General features: G+C 46.7%; 1 protein-coding gene across 6 annotated transcripts in view; it reads right to left on the bottom strand.

The window, feature by feature from the left end:
• Positions 1–20,808: 20,808 nt before the first annotated feature.
• cnot3 (CCR4-NOT transcription complex subunit 3) overlaps positions 20,809–25,295 on the bottom strand; it is a 91,111-nt gene continuing 86,624 nt past the window's right edge. For 4 of the 6 annotated variants that reach the window (XM_033013392.1, XM_033013388.1, XM_033013393.1 and 1 more), the window contains 2 exons: positions 23,097–23,222; positions 20,809–21,228 (listed from right to left, as the gene is read on the bottom strand). In XM_033013392.1, coding sequence (XP_032869283.1) covers positions 21,130–21,228; positions 23,097–23,222 — 225 coding nt within the window. In that variant the 3' untranslated portion in view covers positions 20,809–21,129. The other 2 variants (XM_033013391.1, XM_033013390.1) reach the window with 2 other exon arrangements.

Raw genomic sequence — 25,295 nt, 5'->3', positions numbered from 1 at the left:
AGGGCTAACGGAATCAAGGGATATGGGGGAGAAAGCAGGAACGAGGTACTGATTTTGGATGATCAGCCACGATCATATTGAATGGTGGTACTGGCTCGAAGGGCTGAATGGCCTACACTTGCACCTATTTTCTATGTTTCTATGCAATGTCAGATTGAGTTTAGTTTTAGTTTAGCTTAGAGATACAGTGCGGAAATAGGCCGTTCGGCCCATCGAGTCTGCACTGACCTGCTATCCCCGCACATTAACAATGTCCTACACACACTAGGGACAATTAACACATACACCAAGCTAATTAAACCTACATACCAGCATGTCTTTGGAGTGTGGGAGGAAATCGAAGATCTCAGAGAAAACCCACGCGGTCAAGGGGAGAACGTGCAAACTCCGAACAGACAAGATTCAGATTTCAGATTCAAACTTTATTGTCATTGTGCAGTGTATAGTACAGAGACAACGAAACACAGTTAGCATCTCACCCAGAAGTGCGAACACAGAATAATGGAACAGTAAAATATATATAGACAGAGACCAGAACAATAGGCAGGTACTTTCAGAAAGCACCCGTGGTCGGGATCGAACCCGGGTCTCCGATGCTGCAAGCGCTGTAAGGCGGGAACTCTACCGCTGCGCCACCATGACCACCCATGTTGGTTTCAGGAAGTTTTTAAGAAGGAACTGCAGATGCTGGAAAATCGAAGGTAGACAAAAATGCTGGAGAAACTCAGCGGGTGCAGCAGCATCTATGGAGCGAAGGAAGTACCTGCCTCTTGTTCTGGTCTCTGTCTTGGCTGTGATACCTAGCTGGGGTGCAGGAGATGCAGGGCTTGGAGGAAGGAGGTCGCTGTGCTTTGGTGGCTTTAGCGTCTGGGTTGAAGTTCTATTTCCAGATTGATTCTTGCCTGCGGGCACCGCACAGGCGGAGAGAGGGCTGAGCAGTAAACAAACGCACCCTTTCTCCATGCATGCTGAGTCTCTGGAATTTGCAGGCCTGAAGAGGTTTGTGAAGCCCAAACCACTGGGGATACTGAACGAAGCGGGTACAAAGATCAGAGAACAGAGGGCAATGGGGAACTGGCGCAGAGAAGGAGCAGAGGCCTTGGTGCTTAAGATCAGTAGTTTAGTTTAGTTTATTGACTCGTGTACCAAGGGGGTACAGTGAAAAGCTTTTTGTTGTGTGCTAACCAGTCAGCGGAAAGAATTAAGCGCAACTACAATCGAGACATCCGCAGTGTACAGATACATGATATAGGGAATCACTTTTAGTGCAAGATAAAGTCCAGTAATGTCCGATTAAAGTGGCAAGGTGGCGCAGCGGTAGAGTTGCTGCTTTACAGCGCCAAAGACCCGGGTTCGATCCCGACCACGGGTGCTGTCGATATGGAGTTTGTACGTTCTCCCTGTGACTTGCGTGGGTTTTCTCCAAAGATCTCCGGTTTCCTCCCACATTCCAAAGACGTACAGGATTGTAGGATAATTGGCTTGGCATGAGTAGAGAGGTTCTTCTGCAGTTCTGGTGAGACCACATCTGGAGTATTGTGTCCAGTTTTGGTCTCCTAATTTGAGGAAGGACATCCTTGTGATTGAGGCAGTGCAGCGTAGGTTCACGAGATTGATCCCTGGGATGGCGGGACTGTCATATGAGGAAAGACTGAAAAGACTAGGCTTGTATTCACTGGAGTTTGAGGGGGGATCTTAGAGAAACATATAAAATTATAAAAGGACTGGACAAGCTAGATGCAGGAAAAATGTTCCCAATGTTGGGCGAGTCCAGAACCAGGGGCCACAGTCTTAGAATAAAGGGGAGGCCATTTATGACTGAGGTGAGAAAAACCTTTTTCACTCAAGAGTTGTGAATTTGTGGAATTCCCTGCCACAGAGGGCAGTGGAGACCAAATCACTGGATGGATTTAAGAGAGAGTTAGATAGAGCTCTAGGGGCTAGTGGTATCAAGGGATATGAGGAGAAGGCAGGCACGGGTTATTGATTGGGGACGATCAGCCATGATCACAATGAATGACGGTGCTGGCTCGAAGGGCCGAATGGCCTCCTCCTGCACCTATTTTCTATTTCTATGATTGTAACATAGTCCCCATTGTGTATAGGATAGTGTGTGTGTGGGGATCACTGGTCGGTGCGGACTCGGTGGGCCGAAGGGCCTGGTTCCACACTGTATCTCTAAACTAATCCTTTATGTGTCGGAGGGAATTTCAGATGCTAGTATCGTCTGATGAAGGGTCTCAACCCGAACCGTCACCAATTCCTTTTCTCCAGAGATGTTGCCTGACCTGCTGAGTTACTCCGGCTCTTTGTGCCTTCTCGTTTGTTGTTTACAATCCACCAACTGCATAATCCAGTAAATCCACTCGTTGTTATGAAGGAAATGTCTGTGTTTAAATGCATTGACACGTCCAGAACTGACAGGCCAATTATTGAGCTGTTGACGTAGTGTTCTCATACATTTCATAAAACAAAGTTGGAAACGAAGGGAGAGCCATCATTCAGGTTGGTCCAGATTCACAGCAAGTGTGGAAATGGTTCAAAGTGCCCTCTGGGCCTCCCTTGAGGATTCACCGCAGTAGCTTGAGATATTAAATAATCTCGTGTCCGTACTTTGTCTCTCGTGCCTGATTTTACACCGGACGCTGCCAACTCTGCGCCTCCATCACCATGCCCACTCTCGCTCTGAGATAGAGCAGGATATTAGCACGGGAGTCAAGGGTATATGGGGAGAAGGCAGGAGAATGGGGTTAGGAGCGAGAGGTGGCTTAGCCGTGTTTGAATGGCGGAGTAGACTTGATGGGCCAATTCTGCTCCTATTAATAATTCTCTCACCCAAACCACTACGTTTCATCACAGGCACCACCTAGGCTGGAGGCTTGGAGCAAAGATAATAGATTCACCACAAACGCCTCACGCACACCCTTCCTTATACCATCCCTTCTCATGCCATTCTTAACTTACTGACACAAAGACACTTCCTTGGCAATGAAGCAATCCAGTCAAGTCCCCACTTGGATAAGGTATTTCTACAATTTGCTCAAATGCACCTCATAATCACAGAGAGATACAACACAGAAACATTGGCCTTCATCAGCGTATTGAGTATAGAAGTTGGGAGGTCATGTTGAATTTATATAAGATGTTGGTGAGGCCGCATTTAGACTCTGTACACCTCTGTGTTCAGTTTTACGTTATCGGAAGGATGTTTAGTTTAGTTTAGTTTAGAGATACAACGCAGAAACAGGCCCTTCGGCCCATCGAGTCCCCACTGACCCGCACACCAGAGTTGTACAAAATCGTGAGAGGAATAGATCGGGTAGACGCCCAGAGTCTCTTGCCCAGAGTAGGGGAATCGAGAGCCAGAGGGCATAGGTTTAAGGTGAGGGGGGAACAATTTAATAGGAGCCTGAGGGGTAACATTTTATACACAAAGGGTGGTGGGCGTATGGAACGAGCTGCCAGAGGAGGTAGTTGAGGCGGGGACTGTTCCAACATTTAAGCAGCTTCTCCTTCTTCTTCTTGCGTGTGGCGTGCACAGCCTAAAGTTGTTGGACAACTTGTTCTATTTGATCTTCCGTTTGTGCACGTCGGGTTGATTGCATTCGTCGAAACAGGGCGGACCACGTGAAGGTTGCAATCTCCCACCCCGTTTAAGCAGCAATTAGACAGATACATGGATAGGACAAGTTTAGAAGGGTCTGGGCCAAAGACGGGCAGGTGGGACTAGTGTCGATGCGGCATGTAGGTCGTGTGGGCAAACTGGGTCAAAGGGCCTGTTTCTGCGCTGTGGGACTCTATGACTATAAGAAGATTGACGATTTAACCATCAAGCAGAGGAACTTGGTGGCTGGGAGCTGAGGTGATGAGGTGCAGTTCGTACATGATAGGAGCAGAATTAGGCCATTCGGCCCTTCAGGTCTATTCCACCATTCAATCAAGCCTGACCTCTCTCCCTCCTAACCCCATTCTCCTGCCTTCTCCCCCACTGACACCCATACTGATCAACAATCAATCTATCTCTGCCTTAAAAATAGCCATGGACTTGGCCTCCACAGTCGTCTGTGAAGTCTCGGGCGGGGAGGACGGGGAGGGAGGGAGGGAGGGAGGGAGGGGCGGGGGGGGGGTGTTGAGTGAGAGCCAGTGACCCTGGCAACAGGTTGGGACCAGGAGGTGTTTACTATGTGTAGAGCAGCAGGTGAGTCTGGAGCTGGAGGCTGTGCCTGGCAGGCAGGGCTGGGCTGTTTTGGAAACATCTCCCTCGAGAGTGACGTTGCAGTCAACAGGTTTATCCACAACAGTGGCTCTGCAATGGAGCACGACGGAAGCCCAGGGCAATCTCCGGGGGATATTTAGTCAATTGGGAGAGGAAGGAAAGAATGACACAAAGTGCTGGAGTAACTCAGCGGGACAGGCAGCATCTCTGGTGAGAAATGATGGGCAACGTTTCGGGTCGAGACCCTTCATCAGACGACACTAGCGTCTGAAGTTCCCTCCGACTCATTTTGGGTTGGGCCCCTTAGTCCGAAGAAGGGTCCTAATCAGAAATATTACCTATTCCTTTTGTCCAGAGATGCTGACTGACCCACTGAGTTGCTCCAAAACGTTGAGATTATACAATACAATACAATACCATTTATTTGTCATTTGAACCTCACATTGGTTTCTGCAGCCATACAAGAAAATAACAAGACACACACCAACACAATTCACACAAACATCCATCACAGTGAATCTCCTCCTCACTGTGATGGAAGGCAAAGTTTTGTCTCTCCCCTGCTCTCCATTCTTCTCCCGGTGTCAAAGTCAAAGCCCCCAGCGGGCGCTAGCAAGTCCCACGGCCACTTAAAGCCGCTCCGGGCGATGTAAGGCCCTGCTCCGGGTATTGATGTTGGAGGCCCCGGCGGGTGCTAGCAAGTCCACGGCCATTTAAAGCCGCGCCGGACGATGTAAGGCCCTGCTCCGGGTATTGATGTTGGAGGCCCCGGCGGGTGCTAGCAAGTCCACGGCCATTTAAAGCCGCGCCGGACGATGTAAGGCCCCGCTCCAGGTCACTCTCAACCCCGCAATTGGGGGGGGAGAAGTCGCCGTTGCCGGTGCCCCGTAAAGCAGTCTCCCACAGGGGACCCGCGAGCTCCCGGTGTCACCATCCACCGGAGTCGGGTCGCAGCAGCGCGCCACCGCAGCTCTCCATGCTCCGAAGCTGACCAGCTCCACGATGGTAGGTCCGCAGCTCCGCAGGCTCCGTGACTTGAGCCTCCAGGTCGTTCCGGTTGGAGGCCGCTCCACGGTGCTAGGCCCCAACGGCAACGGTGACCCGACAGAGAAAAGGGAAGAGATTTTAAAGTTTCCCCCACCCATACACATTTAAAAGCCCACTACAAACTATACCTTCAACGGGACAAAAAAAACAAAAAACTGCAGAGGCCGCTGCGACGTTGGTCGCGCCGCCCACCATAATTATCTTTAGAATCACAGGTAATTTGTTACACAAGGCCACTCTGCCCATCGAGTCTACCCCAGGTAATAAAGTGTGACATGAGCCTTATCCCCATTTACGGCACAAGGCCTGACCTCCAGTAAGTAACTGTGTCATAATCATCAGGGTTCACTGATGGGGAGATCTATCGCAGTCGCTGCCTCAAAAAGGCTGGCAGCATCATCAAAGACCCACACCATCCTGGCCACACGCTCATCTCCCCACTACCTTCAGGTAGAAGGTACAGGAGCCTGAAGACTGGAACATCCAGGTTCAGGAATAGCTACTTCCCCACGGCCATCAGGCTATTAAACCTGGCTCGGACAAAACTCTGAACATTAATAGCCCATTATCTGTTATTTGCACTATCAGTTTATTTATTCATGTGTGTATATATTTATACAATGGTATATGGACACACTGATCTGTTCTGTATTCGTGCCTACTATGTTCTGTTGTGCTGAAGCAAAGCAAGAATGTCATTGTCCTATCAGGGACACATGACAATAAACTCTCTTGAATCTCTTGAGGCTTTGATGTTTGTAACACGTTCAGGCAGTGAGTGAAAGCCAAGTCCTACACTGCAGATATTCCCCCTCCCACCTCCCTACTTCTCCCCTCTAATCCCACTGCCAGCTACTTTAAATCTTTGGTAAAACACAAAGTGCCGGAGTAACTCAGTGGGTCTGTCAGCATCTGTGGAAGGAAAAGGGCAGGTGACAGTCCGGGTCTGGACCCTCTGCAGACAGCCTGAGGAAGGGTCCCGAGCCAAAAAGTTGCTTATTCAATCCTTCAACAGTTACTGGTAGACAAAAGTGCTGGAGAAACTCAGCGGGTGCAGCAGCATCTATGGAGCGAAGGAAATAGGCAACGTTTCGGCCCGCTGAGTTTCTCCAGCACTTTTGTGTACCTTCGATTTTCCAGCATCTGCAGTTCCTTCTTAAACAATTCTTCAACAGTTACTGCCAGACACACTTAGATTCATAAATTCTAGGAGCAGAATTAGGCCATTCGGCCCATTAAGTCTACTGCACCATTCAGTCATGGCTGATCTGTTCTTCCCTCTCAACCCCATTCTCCTGACTTCTCCCCATAACCCCTGACACCCCTTCCACCACCTGCAGTTCTTTGTGGCCCCACTTAAAGTCTTGCCTGGTTTGTTTTACTGTCCGATCAGCTGAGAAGGTTATTGGCTACAACCTTCCTTCCATTGATGAACTGTACACTGCAAGGGCCAGGAAGCGAGCGGGCAAGATCATCTCTGATCCCTCTCACCCTGGCCACAAACCCTTTGAATCACTTCCCTCTGGAAGGCGACTCCGGACTGTCAAAGCTGCCACAGCCAGACATAAAAACAGTTTTTATCCACGAGTAGTTGCTCTACTCAACAGCCAAAAATCTGTAGCCTCCCTTTGATCTGGTATTTTGTTGGTTCACATGCTTGGTCAATGGTGTTTTATCATTAATGTTTTATTATTATTAATGTTTAGTTTTTTCGGAGTCATTCGTAACTGTCACTGTATGTCATGTTGTTACTTGTGGGCGGAGCACCAAGGCAAATTCCTTGTATGTGAATACTTGGCCAATAAATGTACTTACTTACTTAAAGAAGGGTCTCGACCCGAAACGTCACCAATTCCTTCTCTCCAGAGATGCTGCCTGACCCGCTGAGTTGCTCCAGCATTTCATATCTATCTTTGCTGTCTTACAGTGCCACAGGCCCAGGTTCCATCCTGACTCTCACCTTAAAGCTATGCCCTCTAGTGTTGTGCACTTTCACCCTGGGAACACAAGGTTCTGAAGAAGGGTCTCAACCCGAAATGTCATCCATTCCTTCTCTCCAGAGATGCGCCTGTCCCCCTGAGTTACTCCAGCATTTTGTGTCGAATCTCGGTTTAAACCAGCATCTGCAGTTCCTTCCTGCACAAAAGGTTCCATCAGAGTGCCTTTGACATGTAGAATACAGACTATTCTTTCAATTTGCTGGCTGCTGCAGAGCTCGCGTTGTACACCAGAGGGCCCCACTGAGCAGGAAAGGGACAGCATATCTCAGGAATCACACACTATTTTCAGCAGGCTCCAGACATAAAACCCTGCAAAAGTCTTGCCTACTCTCAACTATCTCCATTGTTTTGTACAGGAAACCTTTCAACTAAGGCGAGCGTAAAACAAGTATAAAATAAATTATAAAACCAATGCCAGTCCACATTGAAGCTGTTGCCTCACCCCCCAATCTATTTTACGATACGATACGATACAATTTATTTGTCATTTGGACCCCTTGAGGGCCAAACGAAATGACGTTTCTGCAGCCATACATTACAAACAAATAGACCCAAGACACAACATAATTTACATAAACATCCATCACATTGCTGTGATGGAAGGCCAAAAAAACCATCACAAAGTGCTGGAGTAACTCATCAGGATCGGCAAGTATATCTGGAGAGAGGGAATGGGTGATGTTTTGGGTCGAGACCCTTCTTCAGACTGAGAGTCTGAGGGTCTCAGTCGGTTACTGCTACTCAGTAGGTACAGACTCTCAGTTGAAGAAGGGTCTGGACCCGAAACACCACCTATTCCTTTTCTCAATAGATGCTGCCTGACCCGCTGAGTTAAGGGCCTGTCCCACGAGCATGCGGCTCCATGCGGCAAGCGCAACCTAACTTGGTCGCTTGAGCCGAGCGGCCTCGCGGGGCCGGTCCCACTTCGATCGCCGGAGCCGTATGGAGTTGTGCGGAGCTGGTCCCGACATCGCGCGGGGCTCCGAAAAACTGACCGTGTTCAAAAATTCCACGCGGCAACGGCCTGCTGGCCCGCAGCCGCCTCGACGCCGTACATCACGCGCGAACTTCGCTCGAACTTCACGTCACTCACTCCACCTCCGTGCGGCCCCCGCTTCTGGTTTGCTCGCGCTTGCCGCATGCAGTCGCATGCTCATGGGACAGGCCCTTTCCTCCAACATGTTGAGTCTATCTTCAGTGTAAACCAGCATGTGCAGTTTCTTCTTACACACCCAGTCTGTTTTCTCCTGATCAGGATAAGTTTCCCCTTTATGGTCATATAAATGGGAGCACAAATATCATATTGTTTACCCTTTAGATATAATATTATAATGATCACATTCTTTCTGGACTGATTTTGACTCAGTTTACTTTATACTATCATTTATAGAAATTCAGGTCTGAGGTAAAATCTCTCACGATTCTCGCCCAATGGAAGGGACATTTATGTTCCACCAGTCTGAAGAAGTGTCTCGACCCAAAACCTCAGCTACCCACGTTCTCCAAAATTGCTGCCTGACCGACCGAGTTACTCCAGCACTTTTTTCCCCCTTGTTTTCACCAAAATGCAAATGGCATGTTGGCCTTCATAACAAGAGGAGTTGTGTATAGAAACATAGAAATTAGGTGCAGGAGTAGGCCATTCGGCCCTTCGAGCCTGCACCGCCATTCAATATGATCATGGCTGATCATCCAACTCAGTATCCCGTACCTGCCTTCTCTCCATACCCTCTGATCCCCTTAGCCACAAGGGCCACATCTAACTCCCTCTTAAATATAGCCAATGAACTGGCCTCGACTACCCTCTGTGGCAGGGAGTTCCAGAGATTCACCACTCTCTGTGTGAAAAAAGTTCTTCTCATCTCGGTTTTAAAGGATTTCCCCCTTATCCTTAAGCTGTGACCCCTTGTCCTGGACTTCCCCAACATCGGGAGCAATCTTCCTGCATCTAGCCTGTCCAACCCCTTAAGAATTTTGTAAGTTTCTATAAGATCCCCTCTCAATCTCCTAAATTCTAGAGTATAAACCAAGTCTATCCAGTCTTTCTTCATAAGACAGTCCTGACATCCCAGGAATCAGTCTGGTGAACCTTCTCTGCACTCCCTCTATGGCAATAATGTCCTTCCTCAGATTTGGAGACCAAAACTGTACGCAATACTCCAGGTGTGGTCTCACCAAGACCCTGTACAACTGCAGTAGAACCTCCCTGCTCCTATACTCAAATCCTTTTGCTATGAAAGCTAACATACCATTCGCTTTCTTCACTGCCTGCTGCACCTGCATGCCCACTTTCAATGACTGGTGTACCATGACACCCAGGTCTCGCTGCATATCCCCTTTTCCTAGTCGGCCACCATTTAGATAATAGTCTGCTTTCCTGTTTTTGCCACCAAAATGGATAACCTCACATTTATCCACATTATACTGCATCTGCCAAACATTTGCCCACTCACCCAGCCTATCCAAGTCACCTTGCAGTCTCCTAGCATCCTCCTCACAGCTAACACTGCCCCCCAGCTTAGTGTCATCCGCAAACTTGGAGATATTGCCTTCAATTCCCTCATCCAGATCATTAATATATATTGTAAATAGCTGGGGTCCCAGCACTGAGCCTTGCGGTACCCCACTAGTCACTGCCTGCCATTGTGAAAAAGACCCGTTTACTCCTACTCTTTGCTTCCTGTTTGCCAGCCAGTTCTCTATCCACATCAATACTGAACCCCCAATGCCGTGTGCTTTAAGTTTGTAAACTAATCTCTTATGTGGGACCTTGTCGAAAGCCTTCTGGAAGTCCAGATACACCACATCCACTGGTTCTCCCCTATCCACGCTACTAGTTACATCCTCGAAAAATTCTATAAGATTCGTCAGACATGATTTACCTTTTGTAAATCCATGCTGACTTTGTCCAATGATTTCACCACTTTCCAAATGTGCTGCTATCCCATCTTTAATAACTGACTCTAGCAGTTTCCCCACTACCGATGTTAGACTAACTGGTCTGTAATTCCCCGTTTTCTCTCTCCCTCCCTTCTTAAAAAGTGGGGTTACGTTTGCTACCCGCCAATCCTCAGGAACTACTCCAGAATCTAAAGAGTTTTGAAAGATTATTACTAATGCATCCACTATTTCTGGAGCTACTTCCTTAAGTACTCTGGGATGCAGCCTATCTGGCCCTGGGGATTTATCGGCCTTTAATCCATTCAATTTACCCAACACCACTTCCCGGCTAACCTGGATTTCACTCAATTCCTCCAACTCCTTTGACCCGCGGTCCCCTGCTATTTCCGGCAGATTATTTATGTCTTCCTTAGTGAAGACGGAACCAAAGTAGTTATTCAATTGGTCCGCCATATCCTTGTTCCCCATGATCAACTCACCCGTTTCTGACTGCAAGGGACCTACATTTGTTTTAACTAATCTCTTTCTTTTCACATATCTATAAAAACTTTTGCAGTCAGTTTTTATGTTCCCTGCCAGTTTTCTTTCATAATCTATTTTTCCTTTCCTAATTAAGCCCTTTGTCCTCCTCTGCTGGTCTCTGAATTTCTCCCAGTCCTCCGGTATGCTGCTTTTTCTGGCTAATTTGTACGCATCATCCTTCGCTTTGATACTATCCCTGATTTCCCTTGTTATCCACGGATGCACTACCTTCCCTGATTTATTCTTTTGCCAAACTGGGATGAACAATTTTTGTAGTTCATCCATGCAGTCTTTAAATGTCTTCCATTGCATATCCACCGTCAACCCTTTTAGAATTAATTGCCAGTCAATCTTGGCCAATTCACGTCTCATACCCTCAAAGTTACCTTTCTTTAAGTTCAGAACCATTGTTTCTGAATTAACAATGTCACTCTCCATCCTAATGAAGAACTCAACCATATTATGGTCACTCTTGCCCAAGGGGCACGTACAACAAGACTGCTAACTAACCCTTCCTCATTACTCAATACCCAGTCTAAAATAGCCTGCTCTCTCGTTGGTTCCTCTACATGTTGATTTAGATAACTATCCCGCATACATTCCAAAAAATCCTCTTCCTCAGCACCCCTGCCAATTTGATTCACCCAATCTATATGTAGATTGAAGTCACCCATTATAACGGTTTTGCCTTTGTCGCACGCATTTCTAATTTCCTGTTTGATACCATCTCCAACTGCACTACTACTGTTAGGTGGCCTGTACACAACACCCACCAGCGTTTTCTGCCCCTTAGTGTTTCGCAGCTCTACCCATACCGATTCCACATCCTGCAAACTAATGTCCTTCCTTTCCATTGCGTTAATCTCCTCTCTAATCAGCAACGCTACCCCACCTCCTTTTCCTTTCTCTCTATCCCTCCTGAATATTGAATATCCCTGGATGTTCAGCTCCCAGCCTTGGTCACCCTGGAGCCATGTCTCCGTGATCCCAACTATATCATAGTCATTAATAGCTATCTGCACATTCAACTCATCCACCTTATTACGAATGCTCCTTGCATTGAGACACAAAGCCTTCAGGCTTGTTTTTACAACACTCTTACCCCTTATACAATTTTGTTGAAAAGTGGCCCTTTTTGATTTTTGCCCTGGATTTTCCGGCCTGCCACTTTTACTTTTCACCTTGCTACCTATTGCTTCTACCCTCATTTTACACCCCTCTGTCTCTATGCTCACACATTTAAGAAACCCTTTCCCTTTAACTCCATCCTCCACTAGCCCATTCGACACCCCACCCCCCTTATTCAGTTTAAAACCACCCGTGTAGCAGTGGCAAACCTGCCTGCCAGAATGCTGGTCCCACACCTGTTAAGATGCAATCCGTCCCTTTTGTACAGTTCCCCCTTACCCCAAAACAGATCCCAGTGATCTAAGAATCTAAATCCCTGCCCCGTGCACCAGTTCTTCAGCCACACGTTCAGGTCCCGTATCTCCCTGTTCCTGCTCTCGCCAGCACGAGGAACTGGAAGCAAACCGGAGATAACAACCCTGAGTATAGGAGCAAAGAAGTCCTTCTGCAGTTGTACAGAGCCCTAGTGAGACCACACCTGGAGTATTGTGTGCAGTTTTGGACCCCAAAATTAATGGAAGGACATTCATGCTATTGAGGGAGTGCAGCGTAGGTTTACAAGGTTAATTCCCGGGATGGCGGGACTGTCATATGCTGAGAGAATGGAGCGACTGGGCTTGTATACTCTGGAGTTTAGAAGGATGTGAGGGGATCTTATTGAAACATAAAATTATTAAGGGTTTGGACACGCTAGAGGCAGGAAACATGTTCCCGATGTTCGGGGAGTCCAGAACCAGGGGCCACAGTTTAAAAATAAGGGGAAAGCCATTTAGAACGGAGACAAGGAAACACTTTTTTCACACAGAGAGTGGTGAGTCTGTGGAATTCTCTGCCTCAGAGGGCGATGGAGGCCGGTTCTCTGGATGCTTTCAAGAGAGAGCTAGATAGGGCTCTTAAAGATAGCGGAGTCAGGGGATATGGGGAGAAGGCAGGAACGGGGTACTGATTGTGGATGCTCAGCCATGATCACATTGAATGGCAGTGCTGATTCGAAGGGCCGAATGGCCTACTCCTGCACCTATTGTCTATGGTCTACAATTTGTTTGGGCCAACCACATTGAAAGTACAGCACACCAACAGCATGCCTCTTAAAGATGCACAGTGGAAAGCATCGTACCGGGATAAATCACAGCTTGGCAGCAACTCTGTGAAGAATGCAAGGAATTGCAGTTGCAGAAGTTGATCAGACAAACCACTCTTTCTTCCTCACCGTCCGTCGATTCTGTCAACACTACACACGGCCTCGGGAAATCAGCCAACATAATCAAGGACCATTTACACCCCTTTTCTCTCTCCCATCAGGCAAAAAAATATAAACGCCTGAAAGCACGCATCACCAGATTGTGGACCAGCTTCTTCCCTACTGTTGTTAGACTACTGAACGGCCCCCTCACAAGCCAAGGATGCAATCACAATCTCTCAACCTAACTCACTGTGGCCCTAGACCAGGGGTGGGGAACCTGCCGCCTTAAGGCTACATGCGACCTTCTAGGCCATTAAGTGCGGCCTTTTGAATGAATCCAAATTTTGTAGAACAAATCAGTTTATTTTTATTAATATGTTTTTGTTTGACCTTTATTATTTTTATTTTAATCTTAAAATGAACGTATTTAAAATACCAAAGAGTGAAAGAAAATTCAACTAAATAATCCTCCCCGACCGAAGGCCACAATTAAAACATTAGTAAATCATGAGGACTATTTTAACAAAATAATGTACATTTTGAAGTACATCTCATTGAAGTTTCTTGGATGCAGCCTTGTTAGATTACAGCTAACAATGTGGCATTCCAACATGAAAAGGTTCTCCACTCTTGCCCTCGAACCTGTTTCACATCTGCACCTTCTAACTGTAACACTGTTATGCTGTGATATCATCTTCTGGACTCTAGTATTTTTCTCTTCACACTGAACTGTTGTAGAGGGGCAGCAAATTGGGTCAGAGGTAGAGTTGCCTCCTCACAGCGCCAGGGACCAGGGTGGCTTTTCTCCAGGGGCTCCGGTCTCCTCCCACACTCCAAAGACGTACAAGTTTGCAGGCTGATTGGCATGGTAAAATTAGTAAATTGTCCCTAGTGTGTAGGATAGTGCTAGTGTACGGGGTGATCGCAGGTCGGCGTGGACTCGATGAGCTGATGGGCCTGTTTCTGTACTGAATATCTAAAGTCGACTTGTATCTAAAGCACTCATGTATGTCTTTGACAAAGCTTTTCATTGCAAGTGACAAACATACACCAATACCAGTTTTTTTGAATGAGATTCCAGTATTTTCTTTAATGTCTCCTTGTAATGTTGCAGTCTCCATTATTTACTCCCTGGAACATTTCTTTACGACTCTCAATAAGCTTGTGAATTTTTGACCGATTCCAGTCCCCTTGTTCAACTTCAAGCTCGGCTCAGAAACCAACTTTTGAAAATTGGTAACAGCATTGTGCGGCTGCAGCAAGCTGTGTTCCGGCAATAAACCTTCATTGCTAGATACTGGAAACACCGACCAATTCCTATATCATGGGCACCACCTCTCGGTAAAGGCAGGCACCGAGAATAACATTTACCACCATCTTCAGCATGCCGACGCAGCCTTCAATCAAGTGTGGGAAAGGGCAGTAGAATATCAAGAGCTCTTAACTGGAGCAAAACTGATGGCTTCCTGTGTAGGAAGGAACTGCAGATGCTGGTTTAAACCAAAGATAGGCACAAAACGCTGGAGGAACTCAGCGGGACAGGCAGCATCTCTGGAGAATTGGATGGGGACCAAGTGGTTTGTTTTGTGTGTCATTAATGATGGCAAGTGTCTTTAAATTTTAGACTGCCCGTTATATTGTGGGTGGGTATATATGACGTATTTTAGGGTGTGTTTGCAGCTAAGTTTCTTGCGCAGAAGCTTAATGTTTAGTTTTGGACCAGCATGGGGAAGGTTTACCCTTTGACCATGCGAAGCGTATCGGAGACACTAGGACTTTTCTAACCTTTAAAGCGATAAGCTGGAGTTCGATGAAGATTATAGTGTACGAGTCGGAAGAAGTTTGGATGTACCTTATTGTTTTTCATCAACAATAAAGAATCTATTAATCAAAAGACTGTTATGAAGATTTATCTGTGAAGAAGCTCTGAAGGTCTCTGACAGAGAGCTCGCATGCGTATGAAGACATTCTCCTTAATCATGTAGTCCACTTAGCTGCTAGAGGGAGTCATCTCTTGAACAATATAAAAATCTGCCGTTATCTCTCCTGGTAACATCAAACTTGAAGATCATTAACAACCCGATTCGGCGTGGCTTAAACTTACTGGAATTTGCCCTTCTACAGCTGCCAAGTTTAGTTGAGTTTAGAGATACAGCGCGGGAGCAGGCAACTTCAACACACCCAGTCTGTGCCGACCAGCGATCCCCACATTAGCACCTTCCTATGCACACTAGCAACAACTTACAAGTCGGGAAATTGAGTGTTCAATAGACAATAGGTGCAAGAGTAGGCCATTTGGCCCTTCGAGCCAGCACCGCCATTCAATGTGATCATGGCTGATCATCCCCAATCAGTACCCCGTTCCTACCTTCTTCCCATATCCCCTGACTCCGCTATTTTTAAGAGCCCTATCTACCTCTCTCTTGAAAGCATCCAGAGAACCTGCCTCCACCGCCCTCTGAGGCAGAGAATTCCACAGACTTGATTCATTTGATCTTCAGAATATATGATGGGACACGAAATGGTTAAGCATTCATTCGTTGAAGGATTACTTCCACATTTAATACACTAGTTCGAGATCAAAGCAATAACTGCACTCTTTAACTGAAACTACACACAACGACTCGGACAGCTGTAACACATTAACTGGTGTACCGTAACAGAAAACATAATCCATTTCCCAGCCTGCTAAATTTTCATGCTAATTAAAATCACTGTGACAAAATACTGACCCCTCGTTAATCAGTGAAAATATTTTGCAGAGCAAAACTACAGTTGTCCTCTGCACTCCTTTGTGGGTTTAGATGTGGGTGCCTTGACTGCATCAGCACCAATGGGTGGGGTGGGGTGGGGGAAGCTGTTCAAAGGCAATAGGAAGGGCACACTTACGAGCGTTTGACGGCACTGGGCCTGTAGTCGCTGGAGTTTAGAAGGATGAGCGGGGACCTCATTGAAACGTACAGAATAGTCAAAGGCTTGGATGTAGTGAATGTGGAGAGGACGTTGCCACTGGTGGGAGAGTATAGGACTAGAGGTCACAGCCTCAGAATTAAAGGACATTCCTTTAGGAAGGAGACGAGGAGGAACTTCTTTAGTCAGAGGGTGGTGAATCTGAGGAATTCTTTGCCACATACGGCTGTGGAGGCCAAGTCAATGGATGTTTTTAAAGCAGAGATAGGTAGATTCTTGATTAGTGCGGGTGTCAGGGGTTATGGGAAGAAGGCAGGAGAATGAGCCATGATCATATTGAATGGCCATGATCATATTGATCAGCCATGATCATATTGAATGGCGGTGCAGGCTCGAAGGGCCAAATGGCCTACTCCTGCACCTATTTTCTATGTTTCTAACGAGAGATAGATGAGCCATGATTGAATGGCGGAGCAGACTTGATGGGCCGAATGGCCTAATTCTGCCCCTGTCACTTATGACCTTATGACCAAGCTCGTCCACTGTATCCGATGCTCCTGGTGCAGGCTCCGATATATGGGCGAGACCAAGCGCAGACTTGCCGATTGTTCCGCTGAACACCTCTGCTCAGTCCACCTTGACCTACACAATCGCTCGGCCGCCAAACATTTTATCTCCCATCTCTCTCCCCCCCCCCCCCCATTCCCTTACTGACCAATTTGCAAGTGAGGCCACATGCAAATTGGAGGAACAGCACCTCATATTTCGCTTGGACAGCTTACAACCCAGCAACATATTGATTTCTCTAATTTCAAGTAACTCCTGCATTCCACCTCCCTCCCCCCCCTCACCTCCATCTCCCACCCTAGTTGTCCCAGTTGTCCTACGGTTGTATCCCTGTTGTTAGCACATCTTCCACAGCCAACACTGGGGCACTATGGACTCCAGTGTTTAAGAAGGAACTGCAGATGCTGGAAAATCGAAGGTAGACAAAAATGCTGGGGAAACTCAGCGGGTGCAGCAGCATCTATGGAGCGAAGGAAATAGACGTTTCGGGTCGAAACCCTTCTTCAGACTGATGGAGGGTGGGGCCAGGAGAAGAAAGGAAAAAGGAAGAGGAGGAGCCCGAGGGCTGAGGGAAAAGCTGAGAAGGGGAGGAGACAGCAAGGGCTACCGGTAATGGGAGAATTCAATGTTTATGCCACAAGGGTGCAGACTGCCCAAGCGGAATATGAGGTGCTGTTCCTCCAATTTCCGGTGGTGCTCACTCTGGCCATGGAGGAGGCCTATGGACTCCACCCTTCTGTTGCCAGCCCTGTTTTGTTCTGCCCACCCGAAACGACACATATTCCTTTCCTCCAGAGATGCAGCCTGACCCGCTGAGTTACCTCCAGATTTGTGTATCTATCTTGGGAAGATCTCACACGTGGCTAAACCTCACTCTTTCTCTCTCAGCGTCATGGAATCTCGGAGCAGGAGGAGAGGTCCAAAAATATCACCCTGCTTCACGTTTTCAAGCGCGCCAGAGCTGCAAGTGGGGGATTAAAACATAGTTCCTTAGTACCTGTTCATTTGGAGTTTCATACAGAGCTATAGGGCAGCACGGTGGCACAGCGGTAGAGTAGCTGCCTTACAGGTGGTGACTACTAGCCTGCATTATGTTGCTTGTTTGATTCAGGAAGCACAATAAGTTTCTGTATCTCTATAGTGTTTAGTTCAGAGATACAGTGTGGAGACAGGCCCTTTGGCCTGCGCCAACCAGCAATCATCCATACACTAATACTGTCCTGCACACTAGGAACAATTTACAGAAGCCTTTAAACCCACAAATCTGCACGTCCCTGAAATGTCAGAGGAAACCGGAGCAAACCCATATGGTCACAGGGAGAACCTGCAAACTCCATACAGATTGCACCCGGAGTCAGGATCGAACCTGGGTCTCGCAAGGCCGCAACTCTACCGCTGGGCCACTGTGCAGGCACAACTCGGCATGGTTAATGGTGACATTTTACATTAAGATATCCAAAAAAAGGCTTATTCTTTAACTGCAAATTAGTTATAAAGCAAACAGCATTTGGCGTTGAATAAGAGCAGAGGACAAGAATAAAAAATAGCATGTTTATATAAAACGCAAGTCAGGCCATAATTAAACAGTTAAAGGTTTCATTCGGTTTTGATTGCCCCGTAACAGCCTTGAAGGCAGCGTAGTTCACCAGCGTTCAGGAATTCAACCATCCGCTCCAGTCCGACATGTTGTAGTTACAATCCCACAGGAATGTGGTTAACTCTTCACCGCTCTCTGAATTGGCCTTGCCAGGAACTCAAAGGGAAATATAAGGATAGACAAACGACTACTCCACCTGCGGTATCTACATTACAGGAGAAAATATGACAATTTAGTTACAATCAGGCATGGGATGCGTTAGACAGACACAAAGTGCTGGAGTAACTCAGCGGGACAGGCAGCATCTCTGGAGAGAAGGAATGGGTGAATGTTCGGGTCAAGACATGTCTTCAGACTGTTAAATGCTCAAATTATGATAGGTTGCTAGATTGAATAGGTAAGAACATTTTCTTATGAAGACTTATTTACCACACCAATCTCAACCACCATGCATCAGCACAGGGCACACGTACAGGCACGGAGAACAGCTGTACAGAAGAGTGTGCAGGCAGATCAGCAACCCATCTCCACCTGGCGAGTTTCCATGGAGTAGTTACTAAAAGTCCACCTTTGGCCTAGATCTCCCGGTTGTCAAACTTAACTTCCCTTCTCAAACTGACCTTTCTGTCCTAGGCCTCCTCCACTGTCAGTGTGAGGCCACATGCAAACTGGAGGAACAGCACCTCGTATTTCACTTGAGCAGCTTACAACCAGGCAGTATGAACGTTGATTTCTCCAATTTCAAGTAACTCCTGGACTCCACTCTTCCTGAGGTCATCTGTTGCCAGCTCTGATTTGTTCGAGCCTTCAATTGCCTCTAGTTTCCCTGCTATCTTTCAGTCTGAAGGATTCGGACCCCAAACAGCACCTATTCTTTTCTCCAGAGCTGCTGCCTGACTGGCTGAGTTACTTCAGCATTGCTTTGTATATTCGGTATAAACCAGCACCTGTTCCTTCCTACACTAAAAAGTTTATTGCAGCTGGCAAATCTAGCATTTATTTCCCCATCTCTAATTGCCGAAGTGGTGGGGAGACATTTTGAATCCCTATTATCTATCCTGAAGATATTCTCAGGGTATAATTGGTGGTAATGTTCCAAAGTTTTGTCCCAGCAATGAGGAAGGCAGATCTGGTTTACACCGAAGATGGAAACAAAACGCTGGTGTTATTCAGTGCGACTAGGCAGAAGGGTCTTGACCCAAAACATCACCCCACCCTTCTCTCCAGAGATGGTGCCTGTCCCCCTGAGTTACTCCAGCACTTTGAGTCTATCTTCAATGAAGACACTTAGTTGTAATTTGGTCAAGTCTGTGTGCAGTTTGGAGGGGAACCTGCAGATGGCAGTGTTCCTACGCGTCTGCTGTGCTGGAGGTTATGGGTCCCTTGGGATGGACAAGAGCCACAATGTCTGAGGACATGATCCCCCTCTCCTTCAACGTTGGAATGCTGAACCCCCCCCCCAAAATCTTGGGCTTGCTACACAGAACCACTATCTCTCTAGACACAAAATACTGGAGTAACTCAGTGGGACAGGCAGCATCTCTGGAGAGAAGGAATGGGTGACGTTTCAGGTCGTGACCCTTCAGTCTCAAGAAGGGTCTCGACCCGAAACGTCACCCATTCCTTCTCTCCAGAGATGCAGCCTGTCCCGCTGAGTTACTCCAGCATTGTCTATCTTTGATTTAAACCAGCATCTGCAGTTCTATCCTACACATTTTTACTATTATCTACCTCATTGGTGACACTCAAGACCATCCTTGACTGGAATTTGCTGGCTTTGCCTTGCACTTAATGTTGTTCCCTTATTATCATGTATCTGTAAACTGTAAATGGCTCGATTGTAATCACGTATATTGTCTTTCTATTGAGAGGATAGCATGCAACAAAAGCAGTTGACTGTACCTCCGTACACGTGACAACTAACTAACTGTTAGCATAAGATTAGAGGAAGCCCTGTAGCAGAGAAAGGAAGGAAAGTTAATCAAAAGTAAGCAGTACTGCAGTATGGCTTGAAATTTCACCCCAGCACAAATGGGAACAGAGAGGAATGAACACCCGAGATGCGAATAGAGAATAATGTTGAGGCGCCAGAACATATACAGATAGAAGTTGCAACAGTGAAATACAAAGCTTATTTCAGAAATCTAATATAAAATACTGGTAATCCCACATCCTGATCGTTGAGAAACCCCGATGGGGTCAGTGCCCGACTCTCTCCAGAGTGTGAACCTGGGTTGCAGAGTTGGAGAGGGCTGTGAGACAAGAGCTGGGGGGGGGGAATCTAGAGTGTGGCAGGGTCCACAGACTGTGTATGCCTGGAACACTAGGGGCCAGGCACCTGGGTGGGTGTGAGGCCAGGAATGCCTGCGTATTATTTCTCACCGCCTTCAAACACTGTGGCTCACTACAACATTATGCTGCGTAACGTTCAGGGCATTAATGGGGCCACTGAGAACAAAGTGGGGGTGGGGGGCGAGAACGAAGGGAACCACTGCGGGCTGAAATACTTTGTAACTTTGTCGCCGCCGATATTGGGCGACTATTCGCATACTCGTGGCTGCAAAACAAAGAATCTCTCTGTGACATGTCGCACGTGGCAATATAGTTTCATTCATCATTAATATCCAGTCCAAAAAATAAATCAGCCCAGCACTAATGTGCCAGATTATCAGAACTTCAGAGACATTCCTCATGGCCAACAAAGTAAGGAAACTCGGACCATGCCACAAAATAAACATTAAGTATACATGAAAAATGTTTTATTTTTTTCATACAAGCACTAACTGCTTTTTAAACGCAGAACTGTACAGATTCCTGACAAAGTATTTTCCAATACAATATCTTATGCACAGGTTAGAACAAAATACATGATGTACAACATTTTTTGATTTCTTTCTTCTTTTTTTTTTCCTCAAAATTGTACAAGGTCTCTAAACGAAAGCTCTCTTCCAAGAACACCGGGTGTGTTCAGACTGTGAGCCCGATACTGGGTTACTGAGGTTCAATCAGTAGCGTGGGGGGCCATACCTCACCCTGGCACTGGGTGTATACTTCCTGGTTACTGCAGGTCCCTGTCCTCCAAGTATCTGTATTCGAATGTGAAGCCTTCCTTCTTTCTCTGGCCCCATTTCTCATAGTCAAAGTAAATGTATGTTCCCTGTTGGATGGGAAGGAGAGGAAAGTTAGTCGCAAACACTGCTTCACACGGCTTTCATCCTGGGTAACATCAATCAGTGCCTACAATTTTAATTGTCAGTTTGCAACTCAATGCTTTGTTTTTAACAACTCCTAATTTATTTTCCTCCAAAGAGCGCTGTTTATTCCACTGCCAAACAGTGCTATCAATAATACCACGGTTGGGCTTTAGACAGTGCAAGGCAAGTCAGTGCCACCTGATACATTGAGTAAATCAGACTCAATGCACACACAAAAGCAATGGGCCTCACCTAATAGACAATACTCTAGAAGCCATACCCACCTGCACAATCTACTTGCATCTGCTCTTTTCCCTCTCCATTGTCTTCACAGCACGAAACTGCCAACATCACTTACCTATATTGCTTGAGACTGAGAGTATAATGAGAGGCTAGGTGCTGAGTAAGTAAACTCCAGCCCAATTGATGTAAAAGAGACTCTAAGTGCAGTGGGAACAGGAGAGATAAAGGTAGGAGGAGGATTGAATTAATACCAAAAAATATTAGCCTCAAATAGTTTACAGTATCAGGAAAAATGCAGATTTAAAAAAATGTGAAGATGACATTGTGATGGGGAACTAATGTTTACATCGGGCAGCTTTGGACATACCAGGTCGCTACCTGAACTGTGAGGCTACTGCAGTGCCCAACCCAGAAGGTACGAAACCTACCTTTTGGTCAGAGTAGACTAAATGCAAAAGCAGCCAAGCCCTCAGCCCTCAGCCAGAGACCTAGTCTGCAATCCAACTCACACAAGTCAACACCATTTAGTAAGAAATTGCACAAGAGTCAGAACCTTAAAGAACCAGGAGACAATCATTCAGCCCTTCACACCACTGCCTATTCTAACAGCTTGCATCTACCCTATATTTAGTTTAGTTTAGAGATACAGCACGGAAACAGACCATTCGGCCCACCGAGTCCGTACCAACCCGCGATTGCCGCACATTAGCACTTTACACTTATACCAAGCCAATCTTTGTACATCTTTGGAGTGTGGGAGGAAACCAGAGATCACGGAGAAAACCCACGCAGGTCACGGGGAGAACGTGCAAACTACGTACAGACAGCACCCGTAGTCAGGTTTGAACCCGTGTCTCTGGCGCTGCAAGCGCTGTAAGGCAGCAACTCTACCGCTGCGCCACTCTATCTCTGCTCACTACCCTGGATATCTTTTCCGAGAGCATTTTTCCCCAATTCACTCTTGGAACTTGAAATTTACTTCCGCCAAACTTTCAGACAGTACATTCCTGCAGCAATTCGACTCTCATTCCCCTCCCCCCCGCCCCCCCCGGTAAAATATGTCCTTTACTATTTACCACCCCATCCAAAGCTCCTAATTTTAACCACCTATTAAACCTCCCCGACCCTATTTGCGTCTATGACCCCAGCCTTTCTGAACTAGTTTGCAGGTTATGGATAAGTGCAGCAACACAAGAGTGCAAAGCTGCTGCGAAGCCAGCCAGTTTCCTTCACATGTGTCGATTTAAGGCCACAGGTTACAGTAAAACTCTTGTAATCCGCTGATCTTTTGGAAGACGTGGTAGCTAGGAGTCCAGCTCGCCAGGCACCCATTGCCCACACTCCCTCCAAACTCTAATTCAATGAGAATGTTGTTATGCAAACATGTGACATCTTTAAACAAGTGAATTGAAATTGTATCGGGTAATTAATAGGAGTAACATCCAATAGTCTGGAAAGAGTGCCAGGCTGGCACCGAGTCCCGAGGGCACTTGAAACACTAATGCAGAGCGATCCCAGGTCTCCTAGTCTACAAAGGATAATCAACTAAGTTTTATTGACAGACTGAGAATGCCGGTCGGATCTGTACCTGTTCATATTCGTCTGTGATTGTTTTTGGCTCTTCGTGTCTCTGGAACCACATCATGTACTTGGTGTGGAACCTCCAGGACTGTTTCTTCAAAGCTTTAGCAGCCAAATACTGGGACTTGGTCCCCTGGTAAAGAGGAGGAGGGGAAAAAAAAAAAAGCATCAGACTCCAGAGCAAGAACAGTTCGCAGAAGTGCACAGTAAAAGCAGGTAGACGACATTGCTGGAAAAACTCAGCAGGTGCGGCAGCATCTATGGAGCAAAGGAAATAGGCAACGTTTCGGGCCGAAACGTTGCCTATTTCCTTTGCTCCATAGATGCTGCCGCACCCGCTGAGTTTCTCCAGCAATTTTGTCTACTTTCGATTCTCCAGCATCTGTAGTTCCTTCTTGAACAGTAAAAGCAGCCACCTTAGACGTCAGCTCTTTGACCACAAGCTCCGATTTTGACACTAAATGCTGGAGTAACTCAGCGGGACAGGCAGCATCTCTGGAGAGAAGGAATGGGTGACGTTTCGCATTGACCCGAAAACACCACCCATTCCTTCTCTCCAGAGATGCTGCCTGTCCCGCTGAGCTACACCAGCATTTTATGTCTATCCTCAGTGTAAACCAGCGTCTGCAGCTCCTTCCTACACAATCTCTAATCTGTTCCATTCCCACTACTCTTTCCAAACAGCCCTTCACATTTCAAGCATCAATCCTATTCACTTTACACAATCTGTGTCCACTTCCCATTCCAGCAATGCATCCCAGAACACCAGAACTCACTGTTAAACAATATTTCCTCTCCCATTATTTTGCTAATTTGTGTAAATCTGTTATCTGGTTACCAAGCCTGCTATAGGATTCAGCTTCACCCTATTTTATCAACAAAATGCATTGTACGTTTGGAAACCTAGCGAATCTCTCCGCAATCTTGTCAGCTAAGAAAAACATCAGCTTCCCTTTTCTTAACTATTTTACAAGGTCCTAATCTCCTCTGGGATATAATTGTACACTTCTCTGGCAAAGTGCAGGAGTCAGAGAGTCCATACAGCCTCTAAACTAAGCCAACTTGTCCACACCGACCAACATGTCCCATCTGCACTAGTCCCACCCGCCTGAGTTTGGCCTATATCCCTCAACCTATCCTATCCAGGGACCCGTCTCAATGTTTCGTAAACGTTGCGATAGTACTTGCCTCAACTAGCTCTGGCAGCTTGTTCCTGATACCCAGCAGCCTTTGTGTAAAAAAAAGTCACCCCTCAGGTTCCGATTAAATCTTCCCTCCTGCCCCCACACCCTCACCTTAAAACATAAGCCCTCTGGATCTCTATTCCCCTGGACAAGAGACACTACATTTAAACCATCTATTCACAATGTTGCACACCTCTATAAGGTCGCCCCTCATCCTCCTATGCTCTGGAGAGCTCAACTGTCAGCTGTTTTTTTCATGTACAGGGTTATGATTACACTGTGCCACCTCAGTGGGGATTACTGGAAAGTGACTGCTAGCTAAAGCTTGCTCCCCCTCCCCCAAATCGCCTGGAGTCCAACTGACCCAGAACAGTTTCCAACCGATCCACAACTACCTCAGTATAAATACGGAATAACACTCGATTTTTCAGGCACAAAAGCTCAGTTGCTGTGGTTACAGAGGACATTGGAGGAAATACATTATCCATTTGCAAGAACTGAAATCTATCATGAATATTGGGGAATTTGATTTTCATACTTAAGCCATTGCAAGAATAGATCACATTACAACTTAGCAATCAAAGCTAACATTAAAAGTGTCAGGTCAGTCAGAGCCTGTGGAGCTCTTCTGAGCTCAGCCATTGCCGAACTGTTGCAAGCTGTAAATTATTCCTAGAACAATAGGTCCAAGGATGCAACATGGTACTATCCCCAACATCACCCGGGCTGAACAGTCATAGCCTGCAAGATATTTACAGGGCACTGATGGGGAAAACAATAGTGCAGATGACAACTTGACTGTCGGCACGGATGCAATGGGCCGAAGGGCCTGCTTCCATGATGCACAACCCAAAGATCTCTGGTATTGCGGGAATGTTTGCCCGAAACTTTCACGTTGAAGCAGAATCCCCTGCACTAATGCTTAATCTTGAAGCACTCGGAGCAGTGGCCAAGGGGACGTACCGAGCAAGTAAATAGTGCAGGCACACCATATGTTTACACTGCCTTTTCCTAATTTATAG

Source organism: Amblyraja radiata, chromosome 38 (assembly GCF_010909765.2).
Source record: "Amblyraja radiata isolate CabotCenter1 chromosome 38, sAmbRad1.1.pri, whole genome shotgun sequence".
NCBI classification, from domain to species: domain Eukaryota; kingdom Metazoa; phylum Chordata; class Chondrichthyes; order Rajiformes; family Rajidae; genus Amblyraja; species Amblyraja radiata.
The sequence above is the reverse complement of the archived record's forward strand: the minus strand, read 5'-3'. Positions and strand labels throughout refer to the sequence as shown.